General features: G+C 44.3%; 1 protein-coding gene across 4 annotated transcripts in view; it reads left to right on the top strand.

The window, feature by feature from the left end:
- Nucleotides 1-19,278, top strand: part of LOC146811142 (uncharacterized) — a 442,239-nt gene that overhangs the window by 21,789 nt on the left and 401,172 nt on the right. For 2 of the 4 annotated variants that reach the window (XM_085618209.1, XM_085618208.1), the window contains exons 5-6: nucleotides 783-948; nucleotides 15,169-15,196. The exons of the other annotated variants lie outside the window; for them this stretch is intronic. In XM_085618209.1, coding sequence (XP_085474335.1) covers nucleotides 851-948; nucleotides 15,169-15,196 — 126 coding nt within the window. In that variant the 5' untranslated portion in view covers nucleotides 783-850. The remainder of the gene's footprint in view (nucleotides 1-782; nucleotides 949-15,168; nucleotides 15,197-19,278) is intronic. 4 annotated transcript variants of the gene reach the window in all.

The raw sequence follows: 19,278 nt of genomic DNA, 5'->3' as shown, positions 1-19,278 counted from the left end.
ACGGCGCGTACATGCGGGGGCTGGGGGGGTACAGCGTGTACCTGCGGGGGCTGGGTGGGGTACGGCGCTTACCGGGCCACCTACTCTGGTCGTTTCGCGCCGTACTTCGCTTTTCCGGCACTTTTTGGGTGCTGTAAAAATATTGCCGTCCGGACTGCTGTCGGTTCGAATCGTACTTCCTGGGTCGTGAAACGCGGCCTGAGAGCGTCCCGACGTCACGTCGGCTCTTTCCCTGGATCCCATTTGTATGTATCTTTTCGTCGGTCGGTGTTTTGTACGACTCGTACGGAAATGGTATTTCCGTGCGAATCGTACTTGCATGTTTGTAAAGTTTTACGACCGGGTACGAGTCGGACGGAAAAAAGCCTCCGTCCGACGGTTCGTAACCGGTTTTTGCCGGATCGTAATTGGCACCATAGTGTTGCAACTGAGATTGTTACAGCGCACACAAGGCTAATATGGATGATTATTGTGATTTGCGGGAGCACTAGTCCTTTTTTCATTTCAAACAAGGAAACACTGATTACATGCGGCGAATGCATAAAAGGCTGTTAACAAGAGGGAGAACCCACGCTCAGTTTTTTGAGACAAAGAGTTTGATATAGAGCACAGAACGATTGCGGTAAGCATATTTTTTTTTGCAGTTGAATATTGGAAGGTTTTATATCTCTACATTTAGAGTTGTGAAACAGTTTGTTTAATTTATCTCACTTTATATTATGTACTGTGTGAAGATCTCACTGCAAAATATCTTCAAGTTGCTTTATTTCATTTGTCAACAGGACAAGGAACAGCACGAGCTAACTATCAAACGAACAGCTATTAACTGACCCAGAACTCCTGCTCCACAATGTTCGTTCCGTGCAAAGGTTCCAGACGTCCAGAGAATGGAACGGAAACCCAACACATCTTTCCCCTTACAACAACAATGCAAACAAAACAAAAACAGTATGTACAAGTAGTAAGGAAAATTAACATTGAAGATGAATCACAAAAGTTATACAAAATATAATTATGAAGCCTGGAACATAATTAGACACTCACATTGTATATAATCTCATAAGCTTACTGCAAAATATAATCATGAAACTTGGAAGGTAACTTGACGGTCCTGGAAGACGGAGAACGGAAAGTGGAATTAGTGTCACTGTTAATGTTTTTGTTAGGTAGAACACCCAAACCTGTTTTGGACACAGTAATCTTCCCTTTGCTCCACCATCAACCATCATCCAATTTGACGGCACCTTTTTTAACTTTTACCACTTTCTTGAGAACAGAAAATTTGGATTCTCCCTTGGGTAAAATCCTAGAACATTTCACCCTCACCATGTCCCCCATGTAGGAGAGTAGGGTCTGCTTTCTATGTTCACCCCCACTTTTTGCTTCTCGCTTTACTGGTTTTCGACTTAGATGTGGCTGTGGGCCTGCTAATCAGACCCACAGCCCTGCTGTTCTCTCTCTAAATTAATACTATGTACTTTAGGTGCATAACCCAATTGGATAGGATCACCTTATTGGCCCCTGTACAGTGTACCTTAGGTACCCAGGGCATAGGTGTACCCTATGCCTACCAGGGGCTGCAGCATGTATTGTGCCACCCCTGGCCTGGCCTTCCATTATGACACAACTGGCTGATCACTCAGCTGGGGCAAGGTCGTGTAATCACCCCTTGCTTAGGTGTAGTATTCCTATACCTACTTTATATATAGACACATGTGTACCTATCAGCCACTCCTATGGCAGGCCATAACAATCCTGGAGGCAGAGTGCTTGGTAACATGTGAGATGGTGCTCTAGCATGAGCTGAGCCTGTCTGCAGCTTTCGGAACCATGTCCTTATAGCTGTTCTATGATATAGCCTACCATATACTCTTAAAGTGCCTTATAATCTTAGACGATTATGGTAACTATGGTTTGGCTTTATCGAAACATGTCGTGTAAGGTGTCTAACACTGTGGAATAATACCCCCATCCCATTTCTGGAGATGAGGATAGTATCCCTCCCTTCTAGAGAGAGAAGACATGTTGAAACCTACTTACCCGGTTAAAATTAACCAGAGCCCCAGCATCTCAAAATGGATGCTGCTGCCACGACACAGGTCTGACCTCCTGCTTCTGGGAGCGATCCCGGCATGGGAGGGCTGGACAATAGGTTTCCTGCCTAGGGAGGAGCGAGCACCACCCCAGACAGGCCTTAGTGTACTGGGGCAGGGAGGGTTGAATGGAACGAGACACTGCCTGGGGCACACAAGGTGTCCCATGCATAGTCCAGTTCAAACCGGTGCTGGGGCACACCAGCCCCAGTCCTGGCGCGAAACTGGACAAAGGGAAGGGGGTGTAACCACCCCCCTCCCAGGTCCCACCCATAAGGCGTGACCTAGCAGGTAAACCAGCCTCCCAGATTAGTATAAGAGTGGGAGCTGGGTCCTTAGGAAATTAGATTATCCTGAACCTGCATCTTGAAACAGAACTCTGGACCTTCGACATTCGACGAAAGAATAAGACTGAAGAATCTCCCTTGTGGCCAAGGAGTGGCTACCCTGTGCAAACAGGCACCATCAAGAGACTTACCCTTTGCTTTGCTGAAGTTCTACGAGGGACCGACTGCAGAGCTCAACCAGAGCCTTGACTTCCAGACTTCTCTGACCTTACTCCACATCCACAGCCGAGCTGAGATCCGTGGAGGCGACGAGAGACGTGGGACCGGCTACCTGGAAAAAGTGGCGAGTATCTTCCAGCGCAGCTTCTGAGGCATCCTCGAAGTTGTACTCCGGGGATTGAGAAGCCCCAACCCCAAGCACCATCTGCACCGAAGATCAGCCCCCCACACTCCACGAGTCCTGCGTGGGGCCATTCTGCATTTTCCTGCTTGCCGCGTCTGTCCGGTGACTGGCCCATTGGCTAGTAACCTTTGCGACGACATCCCTTTAACTTTCGACTGCTGGTTTGGCTCCTCCAGACTGGCTCCTGCTCCTCTGCAAAAGAGAGGCACCCCAGACCTTCCTGGTCTGCACCAGAAGCCCGTCCTTCATTCTGCGTGGGTTCAGCTTGCCAAGGCTTGGTGAGTCCTTCTTCGACTTCGATGCCGCCGACAGCAAGAGCCTTTGTGGGACAGCTCGCCTCCTGGTCCTGGTCGTCCTCGACGTCTCCTGGTACCCGTGGCTGCTGTGACAAGCTTCACCTATTCACCTGCAATCTTCACGACATCGCCTGGTTCCTTCCTGGTTCCATGTGGTCACTGGCTAGTGACCTTGACTCTGTCCCTTCTGCTTGCAGGTACCCTTCCTTCTTGATCCCGGGCTTGGGATCCAGCCGACACTCTTCACTGACTGCCTGTCAGCAACTTTCCTTCAGGCATCCATAGAAGTCCACGACGAAACCCGACGCAAGTTCACACCTATGCACCCACAGCCCGTGGGCTAGGTAACTTGGGTACTTCGGTGCTCACAAGGGTAGTGACTATCCCAGGGTCTAGTTTCCGAGTCTTGACTCTCTAGCTACTTCAGAAGTGTCCTTAAACTGCTTATTTCAAAACTGTACTATTTCTATCGATTATACACATTCCACTCTGCACACGAATCCCGTGGGCCTCCCACTTCCTAACTAAAGCTAGTGTAGTGTAGCCCCAGCGATTCCCTAGGCCTAGGCCTACTCTATTTCCGTGAAGGTGGTCCTCATACCACTTTCTTAGTATTATGGTTATGGTAGTTATGGTTTGCATGGCCCCTAGGGCCTAACTGTATTACTTACCTGTGTGATTTAATGTATGCTTAAATAATACTGTGTTGTACTTACCTCGAATCTCATAAAGAGTGCTGAGGGTTTTACTAGAATAAATACATTCTATTTTTATATATATCTGTTGTGGTGTCCTTTCATTTGGTATTCAAGGGGTTACATATGGTATAACAGCTGGCTTCACATGCCATTCAGAGTTTAGCCTAAGACTGCTCTTGTCCATGCTACCACTAGGATAGCTGGTCTATAAGGTTGACTTTACAACCAATCACCATAAGGGTTGTTTGGACTGATACAAGGTGTACACTAGAACTACTGACATCATATATCAGGCCAACTTCTCACACCCCACACAAACATTCTAATGCTTAGGAACAGGATTGTGTTGTGTCTGATCCTATTTGTTTTGTGCAACAACACATTTCCTGCCAACATCATCAATCTTGTCCTTGGAAACAACAAACTCATTATCACTAACCCTGGGCGTCGTGCTCCGCTTCGCCCACGGAGTGCACGTAGCGCTGCCTGCTTTGCCATTTACGAAGTGGGCGAAGCAGGCAGCGCTACGCACACACCGTAGCGAAGCAGAGCTGCCCGCCACCCGCCTCCCGCCTGCCCTAAAAATAATTAAAATAAGGTTAAAGTAAATATAAACCTCTTACCTTCAGCGCGGCGTCCCGGGAGGCGGGCAGCGCGTAGTGGGGCTACGCGGAGCGCGCAAGTGTGCGTAGATTTTGCCACACTACGCGCTGCTCCACGTAGCCCCACTACGCCCACCCTTGATTATCACCCATCAATCTTCTCAAAAGTTTAGAGGAAGGTATGCGACCTCTTAACAAAACAAATGGAGACACATTAGCGTCAGACTTAGGAGTAGTGCAAACAGCCCATAGAAGTTTTTCAATTTCTGTCTTGCAATTCAATCCGCTAGCTTTAGCTAATTGTACATTCTATTTAATGACCCTAATAAAACGTCCCACAAGGCCATTGCTTCTAGGATGATAAAGTGGAGTTTTAACATGTTTACTACCAACAGAATGTAGGAATTCTTCAATTTGAGTTGAAACAAATTACGGGCCATTATCAGAGAGAAGTTATTCCGGAACACCCTCCATACTGAAAAGTGACTTGAGAAATTTGATGATAGAGGATGAGTCAGCAGACTTTACCCATTTGATTTCTGGCCAACCACTATGAAAATCCATAAGAACAATACCATACTCAGGTAAATTGGCAGACAAATTCAAAGGGCCAATGATGTCAACAGCAACCGTAAACCAAGGTTTGTCAGGAACTTCTATGGCTTCAATAGGAGAAGGACAGGTAACTTGTGATTTGTCACTAATAGCACATTCCATGCGATCTCTAACAAAATGCTCCACATGTCTGTCTAAAGCCGACCACCAAAAATGCTCTCTTATCCTTCTTTTCATGGCACGCATACCTATGTGGCCTTTATGAGCCAAGCAATGTAAGATCTTTGTTTCTCATGGCTTCAGGAACAACTAATAAAGATGATCTATATAAGAGACCATTAACAGTAGATAATTCATCAAAAACATGTTGATACTTATGGGCACAATTATGTTCGTCAATGTTGTGAGGCCATCCTTGACATACAAAATCCAACATTTCTTAAACTCCAAATCCCATTCAGAAGCTTCTCTCCACTCCCTTTCTGAAATAACACTTTCAGACTGATCAATAGCACAACAGACCAATTCAAAATCCTCATGAGCATCTTTGGTCTCATCACATATGTTATTGTCAGATGGTAGCCTAGATAGTCAATCAGCAAGTAGATTATTTTTCCCTGGTACATATTCAATGCTAAAGATGTGTTCCATATGTCTGAATTGCCATAATGCAATTCTAGGGGTTGCTTTCCCTCCCCCTTTAGTAGTGAACACATCGATAAGTGGTTTATGGTCTGCCCGTACTACGAAATTTGATCCATACAAATAATGCTTAAAATGAGTGATGCCCCACCAACAAGCAAGAGTTTTACGCTCGATCACAAAATAAGAAAATTAAGCTCCATGCAAACTCCTCAAAGCAAATGTAATTACTTCAACTTTGCCATCTCTATTCTATAAAAGAATGACACCCAAACCTTTTTGGCTGGCATCAGTCATAATCATATTTTTGTTACAAGGATCAAACACTTTAAGAGGAATCGCATGGCTACTTCATGTTTGACTAAATTACATTCTTTAGTGCATGCATCACTCCAAGTGAAACAAACGTTTTTCTTGAGAAGAGAACTAATGTTGAAAGTTTTAGATGCACAATTAGGAATAAAACGGGAATAAAATTCAATGAGAATTTTATTGCCGATCTTAATTGCCCTTTATCATTAGGAGTTTTGAAATCTTTAATGGCCTTAACCAAACTGTACTTGGGTTGCACACCATCAGCAGATAACTTGTACCATAAACAGCCCACAGTGGTGCAATTGAGTTTACATTTGTCTATGCCAAGGTTCACACCCTTTGATTCTAACAAAGACAAAACCTTACACTATTTGTTATTATGCTGATTCTGATCTTCACCATACACCAATACATCATCTTGGAAGGCCATGACTCCAGGCATACCCTTAAACATACTTTCAACCACACTCTGAAAGACGGCAGACGCAGAGGCCAAACCAAAAGACATGAGCTTAAATTGAAAGAGGCCTTCAGGAGTGATGAAAGCAGTAAGGTGTCTTGATGCAGTATGTAATTTGATCTGATGATATGCAGATGACATATCTAATTGACTGAAGAACTTGGCACCTTTGAGAGTAAATGTCATCTGCATGATGTTTGGTAGTGGGTGCTGATCTATCCATATATTTGTATTTAAATCGCGTACATCCACACATGCGCAGATTGCCATTGGCCTTTTTAGCCAGAAACGCAGGGGACACCCAATCAGAAGATTCAATAGGTTTGATTACATCGCATGCACACAATCTATTTAATACTTTCATTAATTCAGATTGTAGGTTCTAGAGGCACCTTCCTTACTTTGTGTAACACCGGTTGAGCATTACTTGATAATTTAATCATGTGTTTGAAACCCTTGAAAAGACCCACATTTTTGGTAAATACTTATGGATATAACACCTCCCAAGAACTTGGTTGGACAGTTTGAACCTGAAAAAAATCTGTCTTCAATATCACCTCTTGTGCATTATTTGGATCAAGTATGATAAAAGATTACCTTGATCTCCTCACTCGAGGAGACATGCTTCATCTTTTGCTACATAAACACCACCTTTGGACTTACTATCCTGATGAGTACAGGCCTCAGCCAAGCCCGACAGTACAGAGGGTTCGCCCTTCTATATACGAAACACTAGAAGGAAGTTGGCACGGAAACTGCAAAGTACAAAGACAAAGTTTGTTAACCCTTAAGGGTGGTCCTACATCCCACACAACACTCTTCAGTATTGCATAGAGTAGCACACCGAACTAGCGCACATGGTCCCCTTTTATACACAATAGCGGGGCTCATAAGTGGGTGGATACAACATAGAGTGAAATACCTTGTCATTTATGGACATTTTCAATACAAAATCAATATGTGGGCGGGGCTATCACTTCCTGAGCCCGCGAAAACACATTCAAGCAAGAACAAACTAATAACAGATGTGGTCAAGTCTGGGCATGCGCCAGACGGACAAAGGAGCTATTTATAGACTGTTACTGGGCAGATTACAAGAGCAACTGGCAAGAAGGTAGGACTCATCTCGTGCAGAGCACATGGTGGCATGACTACACAAAATGGAGTTTGGACAATAGACAACATAAGGAAAAGAACTCGATTTAAACATAAAGAATACATGTCTTCAGCGAATGCTTAATCAGATCGCTGTTTTGGTTTCAACAGACGACCCTTTCAGCATTTGCTGAAGACATTCGGTTTGCTTGAATAATCATCATGTACATTAATTAACATAATCGATTTTACTTCCTTATCTAAACCCCTTTTATAGGTGGCATTTTTATCGGGAATACAGAATGAAATGCATAAAGAACACAGCAGAGGACCACATTGAACGCAAAGACAGCATGAGAATAAAACCCCAGCATTAATACAAAATCCCGTTAAAACTTTCCATCCCCATGTGGTAAGTAATGTCCAAAACCATCCAGAAAAGGTCCAAGTACCATTTTCAGTATGAATATCAGCAGCAATTTTATGCAATTTGTTTATGGCTTTATAAACTGATGGTGTGTGGTCAGGAATGAAAACACAACAACTACTTCCTATAATTCTACATGCTCCACCTCTGTCTGCTAACATAACATCTAATACCATTCGATTTTGCAGGGCTACAATTCTAGTTATTTGCAGTTCTTCGGTAAGATTTCCAAGAGCAGTGGCAGCCTGATTTGTCACAGCTTCCATGACCCTTGTTAATCGTCGAACCTTTCTTCTGTTTAGGGCAGCTCCGACGAAGAAAAACAATCCTAAGTTAAAATCAACATATTGCTGTAGGCTAGTATCGGTCTGGTCAACGTCATCAACTGAAAGAGTACGTTTATACCTATTTACAGTCACATTATTCAACAACTTCAAATCTTTATGATAGGATGCGGGTGCTAAGAATACAGGGGGTAACAGAAATGCTACGTAACATACTCCAGACCAGCCGGCAGGCAAACGATAGTAAGCTTTATTCCCACACACAAAGTAAGTGTTATGGGAGGCTAGGAACGTGCTATTGTTAAGCCCATCTATATTCAAAACTATAATGCAATCACTAACACCAACAGGAATATAGCCCACACTCTGGACGCACAGGTCCGCCTGGGAATGTGCCAATTGAATTACAAATTTCTCATTCCCAACAGTGTCTCTAGTGTTCGTGAAGATGTACGGAGTCGATGCATTATCTGGTCGATATTCTTCCCACTCCCATATTGTTCCATTAGTCTGTGGATAGCCTTCTTTATCTTGATGACACTCTTTATTAAGTCTGAAAAGCAATCGTCCCACGGTAGGCTTCCGAGTGGCAAAAAGCAAAGTGTACCAAGCTCTACAAGAACCATTGTGAGAAAAAGGAAGAGGTATAAATGGTGTTCCTCCTTTCTTCTGATGAGCTGGCATCATACCACATATCCAACAGTTTGTAGCATTCATAGCAACATGGGTATGATGCAACATCTGAATGAACGTATTGTTCAGATAAGACTGGCGATGCTTCAATTCTTGGTAGGGAACGGTATAGAAATAGTGCTACTCAGGCACTGGAGTAGACAAAACAAGCAACTCACGGGCAGGAACCACATCCTCGACAAACCACGTGGTTACAGCAACAACTGCTATAGCACCAATGAAACCTATAGCACAGAAAATCTTCTTCTTTTCCATGGCACAAAGAACTCTGATATCTTCCTGAAACTAAAAATGTTGTCAGAACTCTTTCCCCTTAGGCAGCGGTTGATTTCTTCACCAGCGGGCCAAGACGGGTGTCGCTACACTAATGCAGGGCTGATCCCCCCCCCCCCTTGCCTCATTGGCTCTCCGTTTCACTAACCTAAGGGCCGTTCTGACAACTTGTCCCGATATTGAAGAATTCACTTCCTTGGTCTGAGATGATATCTTCTTACTCCAGGAGTCGCTTGGTCCGGGAAGAGCTCCTCACGGTCATTCGGTTCCACTTCACGGCCTTTCTCCGTAGTCAGGATTTCTCGATGGTCGGTCAACACAGCAGGTTCCACCAAACCAGGCGGCACTTTTCGGCAGTGCGTTGAGTGTATCCAATTCTTCCGATTGGAGACTCGCACAGCTGTTCTCGTTGCCAATAGGATCTGCTCAGGACCGCACCACCTCGGTTCTAGACTGTTCGTCCTCTCAAACACCTTGATCAAAACATAGTCGCCAGGTCGAAGAGTATGGCCTTCACCAGTGGACCGATCAGGGAGCGCTTCTCAAACCTGTTGATGAATAGAAACCAAATAATCAGTTAACTGTGCCAAGTAATCGCTCATCATTATACAAGGTATGTCATACACTGTTTTAGGTTTCGGTGGACCCCACATATTCATTGGGCGTCCAAAGACGATCTCATACGGCGTGAGACCTGTTCGAGAATGCGTTATCGATCTAGCAGTAAAGCGTCTGGCCAAGTCAAAGAAGTGGAAGCTTGGATCTTAGCGAGTGTCGGCCGCTAACAAGATGTCATCGACATATTGGATAAGGGCCACACCGTCAGGTAAAACAAAGGAATCCAATTGTCTTTTCAATGCTTGGCTATAAATGCTAGGACTCTCCGTGTAGCCCTGAGGAACTCTACAGAATCTGTATGAACGATTATTCAAAGTGAAGCCGAAAAGATACCGGCTATCAGGATGAATAGGAATGGAGAAGAAAGTATTTTTCAAATCAATCACAGGAAATGTGGTCGCCGTTGGCGGGACCAGGGTAAGCAATGTCGTAATATCAGAGACCACTGGGTATTGAGGGATCACTAACTTATTCACTTCCCTTAAGTCAATAATGAAACGATAAACCCTAGTATCAGTGTCTTTCTTGAGAATGGGGAGAATAGGACCATTACAAACATTGTATGGAACTTCCTCCACTACCCCCACATCGATCAAATGCTGCACGATTCGTGTGAGCGCCTCCTCCCCCTCTTGTGAAATACGATATTGAGGGAGGCGCGGTAACACAGCTCCCTCCTTGACACTAATGTGGACGGGGGGATTAACCATCTGTCCCACATCAGTATCCGAAGTAGCCCACAATGTTCTTGGAAGGGAAGCTAAGGCAGCATCTTCCGTCATTACACACATCCGACCCTGCACGGGATTATTGTCATTTAAAATCACCCGTACTCCATCAGGAGAGCAACGGATCGTAGCTCGGAAATGTTTGAGCATATCAAGACCCATAATGTTGTCAAGCATGTTCGGGGAAAGCAAGAACGGACAAGAGGTAGAAAGTCTGTTAACATGAAACGCCAAAGGTTGAGACAAAGGGCTACGGGAAAGCGTGCCATCAAACCCTACCGATGAAACCACTAAGCCGGATGGGGAGCTCTCGGAACCAATTGTTTGGACAGCGCACTACGAGTAGCTCCGGTATCAACTAGAAACGGATCAGTAGAGCCCAAAACAGTAGCTGAAATATACGGACCTCTCTGATCTACAGGCACTTCAAGTGATTCCAACCCCCATCCAACGCAATCCTATGCATGCTGTGAATCGTGGTATCTGGGCCGCTCATACCCTGACATTTGATACTGATTTTGACGATCAAAGACATTCATCCTATCACGTTGCTGCACGTTAGGATCATACCGAGCACGATCATTTGAATTCCCTCTGTAGTTCGAAAAACCCCCTCTTCCTCTCATCGGTCCCTGGCCTCGCCCCAGACGCTGTGCATGCAAGACCGGACAATCTCTGGCCCAATGGCCCGACTGCTTACAATATGCACATTGATTTCGTGTAACGTCCGACCGACCCATTGAGGGGCCATAAAATCCTCCCCTACCTCTCTCCATGCCTCGATGAGGCGGACCATAAACTTTAGCTAACATCACCTTTGTTTTAAGATCTTTAGCCTTTTTCTCCTCATTACCCTTCGCTTCTTGCTCCTGAAGCTCGCAATATTGAGCCATCGTCAGGAGGGATGCCGGCGTCGATGTGGACCATGAGCTTTCACTCGCTTTCAATCGAGCTGCTACTCCCGGCAATAGATTCGCTACATATTTATCAACAAAGAGATGCCGACCCGTATCATCCGTAAGCGACTAGCCACTAAAATCATGAAACGTCTCCTCAAAGCGCGTAAAGAAATCAGAAACTGATTCATCAACTTTCTGCTTACATGATGCTAACATATTCCAATCTATTTTCTTAGGGGGAATAATCGTTTTTAACTTAGTCAGAATAGCTGCTGGGAGATCTAAAATTAACTGGAGCGGCTTTTGCGCGGGCTTCCTCTCTCTATCTATATCGTCTAGATCAATCCATCTGGCCTTAAAGGCAGCCACATCATCTACTTTCCGCACAGATCGCCACATATCAGGCGGCAGAATGAGGCCGAAAAACAAATCTATATCTGCCAAAGTCATAACACATGAGTTTAATGCTCCCTCAACTTCCTCATAAAAGGCGGCAGGATTCTTACGGGGATCAGGCAACGCATTCTTTAACGCCATGACATCAGCTCTATGCCAGGGAGTATAAACCCAATTATACACAAAATACTCTTTAGCATCAGGGGAAGACATATCCAAACTAGTACCCGCTCCCTTAGGAGGGACATACAAAGGAGCAGCCTCCCGCATCGGTTTAGCATGCACTAGTTCATCCTTATCTGACTGGGGGGCAGATGCCTGTTGCTCCTCCGCCCGCAATCTCAGCCGCTCCTCCTCTTTCCGTTGGCGCGCTTTGTCTCTCAGATGGAGCATTTCATCCCGCAACGAAAACAGCCGTCGAACCGCATCAGGTACCTGAGAAGGAGAAAGATTACCCGTACGTAATGCTTTAGAGTCAGATACCACTACTGCGGGCTCAAGGACATCAGAATATTTCCGAAAAGCCCCCACTACGTCATCAGAAAACGTTTCAGTGAAATATAACTTTTCCTTATCCTGCCATCCCTCCAAAGACAGCAATAATTCCGCCATAGATACCTTATCAGCAAGCGCACGCACAGAAATTCTCCGAAGCTCGCTCATACGCTCGGTCGATAGCATTGACCGCGCGGTTACCTTATCCGAACCCGACCCAGACTCCTGTGACCTCGGAGCAGACGCGCCAAGATAAGGGGGCGGAGAGCGATCTAACAAGAAAAAATCATCATCAAGATTAGTAAGGACAGGATAGAGAGGCTGCCGAACGGCGTATTGCCCCGAAACTTGCAACCTATGCTCTTTCTCTTGCCGTTCCGCCAAGGCTTTTTGTTCCTGACTTTTAGCTTCTTGCGCTTTAACGTGATCAATCTTCCTATATTCCTTATCACTCAACGCTTTCTCACGCTTCTCACGCTCACGCACTTCTTTCATCCATAACCGTACACACTCAAACATATCTTGTCTTGCACGCCGTTTACACATACACTGCTCCACATACTCAATCTTGCGAACATCAAACGATCCATACAAAGGCCATCGCAACTCAGGATCCTTCTTGGTATATTTCCTCCATAATGCGCTGTACATTATAGAGGAAAGACCATGCTTCATGTACATATCTCTATTAGGAGTCCCCTCTGGGAGGGCTGGTGCAGATTCCTCAAGACTTAACCGATTTCCAAAGCAGCAGCACCACTTACGGAGTGCGCTCAAAGCAGGCATGTTCAAAAATAATGCAAAATATGCAGTATTATAAAAAAAAGGGCACTTAAGAGGTTGTGCCGTTCAAATCCAAATAACCACGGAGAAATATCTCCACATTACCTGCCCATATGTGTTGCAACGCATATGTGTCCACAAAACTTATTCCAAAATATGACCGGTCATCACAAACAAAATCAAATAGCCAACCCAGGCTTCAAAGCTCGGAGCAAGTACCGTACAACGGTTCTTACCAATCAAGAGCGTCCAGGTTCCAACTGCCAAGTTCCAGAATTCGCCCAAACGGCTGTCACACGGCAGGCCGACAGAAGAGGTCTCAGTCGAGGACCGGCGCCACCCAGACGGTCAGTTCAGAAGGGAAGGAAGAAAACCTCGGGATGCCAGGACTAAAATACGCCGCTGGCAGTGCTCACATCCCCGGCCAAATTCCTCACCTTCGTCATGACCGATCCTTCGGGCATCCGAGTCGCCGATGAGCCCCACGTGACGGGCGCCAATTGATGAGTACAGGCCTCAGCCAAGCCCGACACTACAGAGGGTTCGCCCTTCTATATACGAAACACTAGAAGGAAGTTGGCACGGAAACTGCAAAGTACAAAGACAAAGTTTATTAACCCTTAAGGGTGGTCCTACATCCCACACAACACTCTTCAGTATTGCATAGAGTAGCACACCGAACTAGCGCACATGGTCCCCTTATATACACAGTAGCGGGGCTCATAAGTGGGTGGATACAACATAGAGTTAAATACCTTACCATTTATGGACATTTTCAATACAAAATCAATATGTGGGCGGGGCTATCCCTTCCTGAGCCCGCGAAAACACATCCAAGCAAGAACAAACTAATAACAGATGTGGTCAAGTCTGGGCATGCGCCAGACGGACAAAGGAGCTATTTATAGACTGTTACTGGGCATATTACAAGAGCAACTGGCAAGAAGGTAGGACTCATCTCGTGCAGAGCACATGGTGGCATGACTATACAAAATGGAGTCTGGACAATAGACAACATAAGGAAAAGAACTCGATTTAAACATAAAGAATACATGTCTTCAGCGAATGCTTAATCAGATCGCTGTTTTGGTTTCAACAATCCCTGAATACAAAATCAGCATTAAATTCGCCAATCACGTCAATAATTTTTCCACAGTAACCAATGGGATGTACGCAAGATAAACTGAGAGTGTGCTCTGAAAAATAATATTTCCAGAGTGATTCACTTATTAAAGTGAATGGAGATCCAGTATCTGCTAACATTTGTACATTTACACCATTCACCGAAATTGTACATTGAGGTCTTTTAAGACCTTGGAAATTAACATCCCAAATACCATTGGAATAGTCCATGTCCACAATAGTGAACATTTTGTCTTCTTCACTAGATGAACAACTTTCTTCTGTTAAGATTCGATATTGTGTATTTTCTTGAATGGTGTGTTCTTTGTAGAATGACTGACAGCAGCAAAATGTCCTTTCTTGGAGCATTTCACACATATTTTGTCAATGGCTGGGCACGATATGGCATTGGCAAGGTGTGTAGTACTACCACATCTGTAACACAGTAGTGTTTTGCTTGACGTAGGGTTGGTACTTTTTTTTCTCTTGTTGAACTTTAATATTCTTAGACTTTTTATTTTGTGATTTAACTGCACACACTTTTTGGTTATTGCTGTCAGTTAAGGACATTTGCTCCATGTACAAAGAAGTGCTTTCAATCCTTGTTGCGATCCCTAAAGCCTTGTGTAAAGTCAGGTTAGGTTTGGATAGAAGTGCCTCTTGAACTTTTTTGTTATTAGTCTTTTCAACTAATTGATCTGTAATCATATCCTCTTCGAAAGCTTGGTATGCACAAGAAGCAAGAATAAGTAAAGCACCAATGTATGTTGAAGCAGATTCACCTTGTAGTTGAACCCTCTCATAGAACTTATGTCTTTCCAAAGTAATGTTTTTGCAAACTTTGAAACGATTCTCCAATGCTTTGATGGCAGTAGCATATTCATCCACCATATTATCACCTTCCCCGTTACCAACAATGATAGTCTCCTTTGGAATGTGTTTTAATATATTGTGGCCTTAAGTGCCTAAACAATGTCTAAAAACAGCTTTTTTCTTTTTGCAAGTAAAAGATTCACCATCAAGAGCTTCAAGGTACGCTTCAAACCTTTTTTTCCATTTCTCCCAGTCGATTTCTGGAGAAGCAGGATTGGGTATAAAAGGTGCAGGTGGAGAAATAGATTGTAACATTGCAAATGAATTAGAATGAAATTCTGCAAAATAGTAATTGTGCACTTCAATAGTTTGATATAAAATATACAAATGAGAGAAATAAATCAAAATGAATGGTGTGCGAATCACGAGGTCAGCACTTAAAAACTTTAATAAAGAAATTGTGTGGAGATCACTGAAATTGGCACTGCAAATATGGCTAAAACATTGTCAGATTGTTGCAGGCAAATGAATGATGATAGTAAATAAGTAATTTCAAAAAAGGTTTTCAGATCACCGAGATCAACACAGACGAAGGATTGCCAGAATGACAAAATGCGTTGCAGGCTATGGAGAATTGCCTGATTTAAAGAAGGCCGCAGCCGTCAGCATCAGGACGTCACATGTAAAAACAAGCGTTGTAACGTGGTGTACGGATCACCGTGAACCGCATAGAAGATAATGGAGGAAGAATGTTCAAAAGATGGCAGAGCTCTCGCTTGATGGTGGTTGCACAGTAGCGATAGCGGTTGGGGGCATGCAATTTAGGAAAATGGCATAGAAATAGTAGGAGTGCCCTGCAGCAAAGGTCTATGGAAACAGGAAAGCAGTTGAATTCTGGAACAAAATCGGAAGTTCCCAGCATGCACTGGACACAGCGTGGATTGACAAATCGTCGGCAGCTTCACACGCGTGGCGGTCCTGTTGACTGGCAGCCCGTAGCCAGTGTAAAGATCTCACGATGCAGGTAAAATATCTTCAAGTTGCTTTATTTCATTAGTCAACAGGAAAAAAAACACACGATGCAACTATCAAACAAACAGCTATCAACTGACCCAGAACCCCTGCTCCATAATATATTTTCCATTCTCTTGACGTGCAAAGGTTCCAGACGTTCAGAGAATGTAAAGGAAACCAAACATACTGCGATTGACTGTCAAGTGAGTCCTAGACGTTATCGACGGGCATATCATAAGAGGAGTTTTACGCAGATATGTGTGCACATGCTGTACAGTTTTGACTTTGTGAAATTGAGTACATTCACCCTTTATTGGTGATTTACGGTTGGTTATCTTCCACAGAGTTTGGCACAGAAGAACGTGTGTTTAAGAATTTCCGGCAGAAGGAATTATGACATACATCTTCCTGATGTAGTGAATATTTACGAGCTAATTAGCACACTCAATTTGATGAACTAAGTTGGCCACTACTTTATGAAGGGCACCATCATTAGATGCAGCGCGCGCTATGAAATTAGTTATATTTAATTGTTTACTTACCTGCAATTATCCATATTCCGTTTTTAAGAACCCCCCACCCTGCCCCTCCCCCGCCCCACCTTACCACCCCACAGAACTCCCTCCACGGGCCGCGGCTGGTTGCTAATCAAGACAGCAAGTGTGCTTGACTTCTCAACATATCAGCTTATCATATATAATGTTCCTTACAATCACTTGTTGTTAACCAATAAGAATCATGCGTTTAAAAGACAGAAATATACACCCTACCTTTCAATGTAGAAGGTTGTCAAACAACCAATGATTTCTTGTCTTTTTTCAAAATTGCATCTTAGCCACCAATTTAGAAACATCTTACTTTCCAAACTGCCATTTCATTTACAGAGACCATCTGAGTGCATCCAGACCTCCTTACAAGATGCTTACAGTGTGGATTGTGGGACACAGCTACATTTTCTGGAGCCAAAGGTATGCAGTAAACAAAGGCATTCACAAAGACCTACGTTTGCCAAATGTAGACATTAAATGGATTGGACAGAGAGGGTTAAAGTGGCACCAATTGATGCCATTGGTGAAATCCTTCATGCATATCCAACACCCTGACCTTATAATAGTGCACTGTGGTGGCAATGACCTAGGCACTTTGACTGGGGTAGGTCTGGAAATGCTAATGAAGGACACCTTTGCAGAACTGATTTCACTTTTCCCTAAAACTGCCTTTGTGTATTCTAACATATGTCAAAAGCAGAAATGGAACTTGTCCGATCATTTTTGTCCACAGATTGAGAAAGCTAGGAAACATGTGAATAAATCTGTTTCTGCTTTTCTCCGAGACTACAGAATGGGGTCCATTTACAATAACAATCTGCGCTTTCATATGCAAGAGATGTATAGGAGAAATGGAATACACTTTACTGATGAAGGAAACAGAGTCTTCCTCAACAACTTTAGACTCTGTATAGGTACTTACTTATAAGTACCAAAAACTCTCAATGAACACAACGGCTCTTTTTAGAGCCACTCAAGAACAAAACACTTAAGCTTAATCTTTATCTCCCAACAATTTCATTTTGTTTTTCCTTGGATCCGCGAACCCACCGCGAGAGAATCCGTGCATCCAACGCGATAGAATGCGCGCACCGTGCGCGCATTTCGCCGTTTTTTTTTTAAATGGGGGGACCCAGGGGGTCCTTCTGGGACCCCTTTAGCACCTCTAGAGGGTCAGAGTATTTCCACTCTGGCCCCTTTATATATTTTACACACTTATTCCCCTTGCTTCTTCAGCCTCGCTTCTACCTAGGCAGAAAATGGCCGCCAACAGTTCCTGGTTTCGAATGTAGACAGACAGTCGACAGCCAATTAGCATTCAGCGCGCGATCGCGAGGGTGCGCGGTCGGTTCGGGGAGTTTGCGCTTACGGTGCGAGTAGGGTCCGCGGATTCTCCCCGGCCATAGATATTCATGTACTTTTAACTCTAAATTTGTCAGAAACTACTGAACGGATTTACACCATTTATGCAAAAGGCACGAGTCTGAACTGAGGACTACCTCTTTGCCAAATTTGGTGTCATTCCGTTCAGCGGTTCGGGCTGTAGCTGCGACAACAGATCCTATGGGAAATTGCATGGGGAAAACGCGTTTTGGGACCCCCCTTTTTTCTCGGCCCCCGCTTGACGAATCACCACAAAACTTTCAAGGTAGGAGCGGAGCGAAGCTGGCCAAAAGTTTGGAAAATTTCGCGAGGATTCATCAACTGGCGCCAGACTAATTAGGAATAGAATGTTGCAGATTTCCTATGGAAAATAGGTCCTATCTATAACTATCTACTGCCAACAAGGGTTAAAATATAACAAGTCCAAACAACCCATCATCATTGATTATTTGTATAAAAATAAAATTGGGTTAACATGAAACTGCAAGACCCATAATGCTTAGCATGTCACAGGATATGGCGTAATATCTGTGTATGTACCTTTAAATAAGCAACATGTGACATTGCACTGCATACCCGTGATCAAGGTCTGAGGGCAGACCGAAACGTTGGTCTACTGAGCTGATTACGAAGTGCATTCAGAAATAAAGTAATTGCAAGATAATACCTGCGAGTGCGTGTGGAATTTCTCTTCGTGAGAAGCTGGGACGATTTGAAACGGCTGGGCTCTGCCGTATCCACTCTCCGCACTGTCGTTAGAGCGTCTGTGTCTGGATTTGGAGCCAAGCGAGGAGTTGGTATATATATATATATATATATATATATATATATATATCAATCCGCAAAGTCTCACCCATTCGAAGGATTCCACACACGGGGTAAGTACAGCAAAGCAATTTAAACACGTTCAAGGCTGCAGCGTGGGGGGGGGAAAAACTCAGCAAAACATTGTTTATTCAGCCGACGCGTTTCGGGCTCATGCCCTTTGACAAAGGCTCAGTTGCTTATGGGCTTTCAGCGTAAAGTGCATCAGTTTTTAAACTCGTACCCCGCCTCAGTGGGCGTTGCCGTATGCACAGCCTTCTGGTACTTGGAGTTCAGTGTTGCTCAAGTGAGCCGCTGCAAAGTCCATCACTTTTCAACAAAATTAAAAACCACAGTGGGTCGCCTTGCAGGCTCCTACCCTCACGTCTGCATCTCAGTGCCTCGAATCCAGCAGCTCCCGTCCTGAACGGTGTCAGCCAGATGGCGCACCCAGGTCTGCTACGCAGCGAGGATCCTTCACGGCTAGGCAACAGCCGTTAAACATCAATCCGCAAAGTTTCACCCATTCGAAGGATTCCACACACGGGGTAA

This window comes from Triturus cristatus, chromosome 7 (genome assembly GCF_964204655.1).
Source record: "Triturus cristatus chromosome 7, aTriCri1.1, whole genome shotgun sequence".
Lineage (NCBI taxonomy): Eukaryota > Metazoa > Chordata > Amphibia > Caudata > Salamandridae > Triturus > Triturus cristatus.
The sequence above is the reverse complement of the archived record's forward strand: the minus strand, read 5'-3'. Positions and strand labels throughout refer to the sequence as shown.